Below are 7,129 nucleotides of genomic sequence, written 5' to 3' on the forward strand. Positions count from 1 at the left end.
CGGTAACTATTGAAACATTAGGAGTTATAATTTAGTCACTAAATCAACACTTATCACCACATTGTTGGTAACTATTGAAACATTAGGAGTTATAATTTAGTCACTATATCAACACTTATCACCACATTGTGGGTATATATGGAAACATTATGAGTTATAATTTAGTCACTATATCAACACTTATCACCACATTGTCGGTTACTATGGAAACATTAGGAGTTATAATTTAGTCACTATATCAGCACTTATCACCGCATTGTGCGTAACTATTGAAACAGTCATTTTAGCAATAAGTATAACCACATTGTGTATTACTATGGAAACATCAGGAGTTTTAATGCCAGTCAACATATCAAGCAGTGTTTTATGAAATAATTAAAAGAATACCACACATGGTAAACTATTGGAATAATTAAAGTCAGTTGGTAGCTACATTTATGATCCTATGATTTCGTGTTTTCGGTTCTGTCGAAATAATGAAAACCGTATTTTAAGTAACACATACCACCATCAAAAGACTGCAAACTGTTTTCCTTTAATATAAGGTTTCAAGTTAAAGTCCTTTGATTCATCGACTCTTCATGTCTGCCGATGCTACACGTATAACTTTACGCTGGCATTACAAGTTTCTAGATACCAAATCATAACAGACAAATAACTACAAATTACCTCACACGTACAACCTTTATTTAGAGTATACATTTGATCTGTAAAACCAAAGATAAGCCATACAGTCGACTACACCTTACAGTTTTGTTTTCCTCTTAAGGCACAATACATACAGATCAATTGTCTGAGTGAGACACGACACGGTAAAATCATTCATCTTGGTACGAATATCAATCACTAATATTAGCAGTTAATCAAGTTACAACACCTATTAACTAGTACAAGTTTCCAATACAACGAGCAGTAATCTGTTGTTTATCTAACGAGAAAAAGTTTATTTTAAAATTTTAGAAAAAAAACCGCGAGATTTGACCTAAATAATTTCAAACACGTATTACTATGGCAACATACGTTACCTTATCGACTTGATTACTTTAAACTAAATCTAAATCTGACATAAAGAATATCCAATGGGTCAGCTGTCAAAAAAGATAATAGATATTGACTTGGAATCAGTTTATTTAACATAGATTGTATAACATTCATATGCTTGTGTGGTTAAGGGGACTTAATCCATTTTTCCATATGCAAAAATAACATTGCAAGTCAAAAAAAAATCAGTTTATCGTAACCAAATGTCGTCTTTGTATCCCTTAACATTTTTTGCAGATGAAAAAATAATATTGCAAACCCAAAAATCAATTATTCCATAACTAATATTATCATTACTTATGTAAACAAACCATAGTGCATATCCATAGATCGAAAGGTTTATATGAAGCAATAATAATGAGGAAATATCAATATTATATTTTCATATGTGACTAACGTGCCCTACAAGAGCTGGATGTTTAGAAAACCATTACCAATCATTTCGTTTCCATACAAACAATAAGGACGTCTATAGTGAAACCAACGATTCGTTAATTGAATTGACAAATAAACGATCGCGTTATCAAGATGCCTACCAAATATAGACCTTGACCTGCTAAGCATAGACTGGATTACCTACCTTAATTAGGTTCCAATTTTACTCCGCCAGGCTTCGCTATTTGATAATAACACAGACAAGGACATAATGTATGTCATGAAGCGCTAGTGATGATTTTTGAAGAACTCAGCATGCTAAACGAATTTAAATCAACTTGATATTGGCATTTTATTTCAAAGGTGCAAAGCGCCATTTATGACTCCTCATGCCCGATGAAGACCTGTATTGGCCATTTCAATCTGGCTGGAAGGAATGATAGACATAACCATTTAATACCTAATTGTACTAAGGAATGTAACCCAGTCTATTTGCTTTCCAACTTCATACGCTCAACCAAAATGAAATAATATTATACATATTGGTTCATGTTTTTAGATAATCACATTGAACTATACACGTGAAAACATTGTTTGAACTTCTTTGTTACAAGGGGTCACGCTTCGACCCTAACACTATATCAAGAATAGTACCTAAACAGTTTAATCTGGTCCATTTCGTCTTCATCATCGGGGTAGTAAATAGAAACCCATAAAATATTCCCAGAATGGGGTTCCTGCTCACCATCTCGTGGCAGTTTGCCGCCAATCTGAATACCCACGGCCTGTATCCGACCGGCGTCTGTGTGAAGTGTCTTAAGATGTTTCCCCTCCCCGCTTATCAGCTCCAGACTCCGACTGTTATAGTCTGCAACCACCAGGTTACCATAACTGTCATAGGCCAGATCTGACGGCTCAAATGACGACGTCATACCAGATACCGAACCTCTACCTCTGTACCTGAACAGAGGTTTGAGCGAATTGTCCATGACCAATATATTGGGCTTGCCCAGACCACCATATTTCTTGAGGTCTGTATCGATGACGGCGATGTTACCTACGAGACGACAGACGGACATTCGCCAAGGCCAGATGATTCCAGAGTCCTCCCTCACACTGGCTCCGACCACGTCACCTTGGTTAGTATACATGGTAACTGTTTGCTTTGTTCCCACTACGACGTGATTCTGACCCGAGTAGCAAAGTGACGTAGGCCGATGACGGGTCTTAAAGATTGATTTTGGACACCGGAGGTCCATCACTGTCTTTTTCTTCGAGCACAACAGGAACGGCGACTGGTAGCGGTCGTCGGCTAGGCTGATATCGTCTACAAGCCAACGACACGTGATCTGCTGTAAGACGTAACCAATATTGTCGATAAGCGTGATGTCATTTGAGAACATGTCACATGTCCACGCTTGACCTAGTGCGTTCGGACAGATGGAATGTACATCACATGGACAGAGAAAGGAGGACACTATGGTTGGGTGGTCAAGTAACGTGAAGGAAGGCTTCTTAGATACGACATCATACATTACCCACAATCCATCACTCTTGTCGATTTCCCCTGACCCAGTATCCCCTACACCCGATGCTCTGCTTGTCACCATGGAATTAACCTCTGTAACTTTACCGCTATGAATAGTATCTTTGTCGGTGACCTTTGAAATTGTGTCATGGATGCTGATCTTGAAATCGGAATTCACGTCCATATCATTCTCCTGTTGACTAATAAGTTTTGATTCTTTGGTAACTCCGCATGTCTGTCCCATCCTGTGACGGCGTCATAAAAACCACATGACACTATCAATAAAATATTTCCGCACAAAATTTTTAAATAATATAAAGTATTTCCTGTTTTGCTTGCACACTTTTCCAATGTATCGAAACGATACAGAGACTATTCTCTGTATGTTCGACGGGATTTCACTTGTACTCTTTCCCTTTCTCCCAGTACCCAATCCAAGGGATAGTCTACCACTTGATGGAGGATAGAAGGCGGTATCCAGCTTCACCCGTCAACACTAGATACCCCTGTTGTAGTGTTGTATCCCCTTGTACACACGCCAGTCTGTTGTTAACGCTACAAGAGAGGACCGGACAAGGTATAATTAACCTGTCGTACACACATTATACATATTTTAATCATTAATGTGTATAAAACTATCTGATATAATTAAGGATATATACAGCTCGTGTCGTACATAGTGTGTACAATCTTACTGGCTTGACCGAGCGTATTGACAGAGTAGTTTGTCCCAGTGCCATGGAGCTCTGACCATTAAAGTAGCTACTGGAGCGAGTAAATGACTGGCGATAAGCCACCCCGGGTGGTGGACTAGTCAGGCATGGTACCGCCGAGTCATTAAATAGCATATACAGACCTATCAATCAGATAATACCGATATGTACGTGTTATTATTAATTATAGTTGGAATGGCTTTCTGATGAAGTCAGATATATGTCAAACATGGCCTTAGAGGATATGACATCAGACAACATTAGAAATATAACTCAGACTTGCACTGTCACATTTAAAAAAACATATTATTTAAACGGTTTTTTAATGCAATTTCTACCGAATGTAAAGTATACCTTGGTTTTGTTTTTGCCAATAGTCAGATGTAACTTTTATAAGACATAACAATGTACTTGGATAGCATCCCGAACACCAAGAGAGACAACCCCTTCGATACCGACTTATCAACGTATACATTACAGACCGTGTAAAGGGAAAGTGTCTACTATAGTGTGGATATATATCGCCTATACTAGTGTGACAATTGTCTTATTTGGCTTGTATATTGATATATATTGGTATGACAGGTATGACAGGTATATTGTTTTCGACCTTTGACATCATGACTAACGCCAATGACTCTAACAGTTGTTCTATAAAAATACATCTTGTATCTCATTTCATTCTCAGTTTCTGGCTTATTGTAAGATAAACAAAACAAGAGAAATAGAAAACATGTTCATCGTGTTTAAAATATGTGTTTTGTACTTACGGCGTTCCTGTCATACAAACGAATCCATTTTATGGTCTTGCATGGAGGTAAGCCAACTGTTCTGGTATTCCTGGGAAGTGTGCCTGCAATGTCAACCATACATAACACAGAGGGACAGAATAGTTCTCAAGGCTGCTAAAACAATCCGTATGGCAATGTTTCAGTAAAAAGGTTGATTTCAATATCATAATTGATAAGTACACGATACTTTACCCTGTGGTTGGCGTATGAGGTGTCAACCATACATAACACAGAGGGACAGAATAGTTCTCAAGGCTGCTAAAACAATCAGTATGGCAATGTTTCAGTAAAAAGGTTGATTTCAATATCATAATTGATAAGTACACGATACTTTACCCTGTGGTTGGCGTATGATGTGTCAACCATCTGATCAAGTCAGATCGTATCATATTTAATCATTTGATATATACATAAATGTAATTTTTCCCCCTAACTTGTAAAGGGTGTGGGTACATTGTTTTCCCTAACTTGTAAAGGGTGTGGGTACATTGTTACTCGTTACACGTATTCCGTTCGATTGTTGTCATGTGTTTACGAACACAGTAAACTAAAGTTTGTGCTCATTCCATACCGACAGAGACGTATTCACACTCCTTCTGTCCTTACTCGTTGTACATATCACAGTATATTGTAATACGTGATCACTTCTTCACGGAACTTCAGTAACTACGGAATGTCAGTGTAATACTACAGTAAGGCTATACATGGGTCAGACCGGTAGTGACAGACAGTCGTGATTTGACAGGAGATACCACGACGTTTGGCATATTTCGCACAGTAAACAATTCACCTGCATTTTTTTCCTCGTGACGTCTTTTCTTTCTTAAAATATAGCTACCCTTGCTATCGACATTAAGTTTGGATTTTGTATTCACAGGCTATAGTAGTTGTGTTTTGTATAACATAATGACAATGTGAGTCTTGTTTTATTCGTATTATTAAGTTTAACTGTAGTCGACGATATGCTTGTGCATCTATGTACACCATTATTAGATAGCTATGAGATATTTTGGCACGCTGACGTCTTAGTGTCTCAAAAGGCTCTCAAACAAACAATAGACATAACTAGTGAACTCGTCCACCTGCAGTAGGTAACTATTTATTGTGTTAGGTTGAAATATAGACAAGGACTGTTTTCCAATTTTACCTTTAATATCACTGATAACTCCTAAATGGACGAAATCATATTAAAGTACTGTTAAACTACCCGTTGATGCTCCCTTCATTTGTACCTCTAATGTCCTTTCGAAACATTTATTGTTGTGAAAAAAAGTTGAATATGTTACAAACACTTTTGATTTGCAATGTGTATGACATGTCCCCAGAATGTTTAAAATGAAACATAATCTAAAGTTTGTTTTTAGATTTAGGTCAATAGCCTTCGTTATTTACAACCTGATAAAGTATCGTATTGGAGAACGTTACTTTGACCTGAGTGGTGTAGTAAGACAAAGTACATCTCGACTTGAGGCTGGTATGTCTCTCCACAGCTAGTAAAAGACAATTAATACAAATGAATAATACCCGCATGACGTTGGTATATAAACAACCTTATGATAATATGGTATCTCATAGCAATCAGTAAGGTCACAAAAGAGATATGTCATGATACCAGTGAAGTCATCAGTATTAATGCCTTATCATTGACTATGCTTATATCGCTATATACGTATACCATTACATATAGTACATGTTCAATATGTCAAATATGTCAAAATCATATATCTGAACTCCAGTGTTAATTGGGGTCTTTAGTATTACCACCTTGCATTGAGTTTAAATTAAGGCTAGTCATACACATTACAGGGGGTAAGCAGAACCCAAATAATGCTGTTTGTCATAAAGTAAAGTAGAGGAACGACCAGTATTGTCATACTATAGATTAATGTCATGTGGTTGAGAAGTGAGATTATCTTTGTTGTCATACTGTATGAAATGTCAAGCTTTAGGTAGTGAGATGACCAACATTGTCATCTTAAAGACGGATATCATAAAGTCACAATGTAGATATTGAAGTGATAATTATTGTCACTTGTAGTGAGTTGACCATTACTGTTATACCTCAGGTAAACATACTGATATAACTCAGGTAAACATACTGTTGTAACTCAGGTAAACATTCTGATATAACTCAGGTAAACATTCTGATATAACTCAGGTAAACATACTGTTATACCTCAGGTAAACATACTGATATACCTCAGGTAAACATACTGTTATACCTCAGGTAAACGTACTGATATAAAACAGGTAAACATTCTGATATAACTCAGGTAAACATTCTGATATACCTAAGGTAAACATACTGATATAACTCAGGTAAACATTCTGATACACCTCAGGTAAACATACTGATATAACTCAGGTAAACATACTGATATAACTCAGGTAAACATTCTGATATAACTCAGAATGTTTACCTGAGTTATATCAGAATGTTTACCTGCTTTATATCAGTACGTTTACCTGAGGTATAACAGTATGTTTACCTGATGTATATCAGTATGTTTACCTGAGGTATAACAGTATGTTTACCTGATATAACTCAGGTAAACATACTGTTATACCTCAGGTAAACATACTGTTATAACTCAGGTAAACATACTGTTATAACTCAGGTAAACATACTGTTATACCTCAGGTAAACATACTGAAATACCTCAGGTAAACATACTGAAATA

At 36.7% G+C, this 7,129-nt stretch overlaps 1 protein-coding gene across 1 annotated transcript; it reads right to left on the reverse strand.

Moving 5' to 3' along the window:
- Positions 1–675: 675 nt before the first annotated feature.
- LOC110445766 lies at positions 676–4,505 on the reverse strand. Its single transcript, XM_021490547.1, has 2 exons — positions 4,428–4,505; positions 676–3,499 (listed from the first exon to the last, which is right to left on the reverse strand). The coding sequence occupies exon 2, from the start codon at positions 3,186–3,188 to the stop codon at positions 2,058–2,060; it is 1,131 nt and encodes a 376-aa protein (XP_021346222.1). The 5' UTR covers positions 3,189–3,499; positions 4,428–4,505; the 3' UTR covers positions 676–2,057.
- Between the last annotated feature and the right edge of the window lie 2,624 nt (positions 4,506–7,129).

This window comes from Mizuhopecten yessoensis, unplaced genomic scaffold (genome assembly GCF_002113885.1).
Source record: "Mizuhopecten yessoensis strain PY_sf001 unplaced genomic scaffold, ASM211388v2 scaffold2369, whole genome shotgun sequence".
Classification (NCBI taxonomy): domain Eukaryota; kingdom Metazoa; phylum Mollusca; class Bivalvia; order Pectinida; family Pectinidae; genus Mizuhopecten; species Mizuhopecten yessoensis.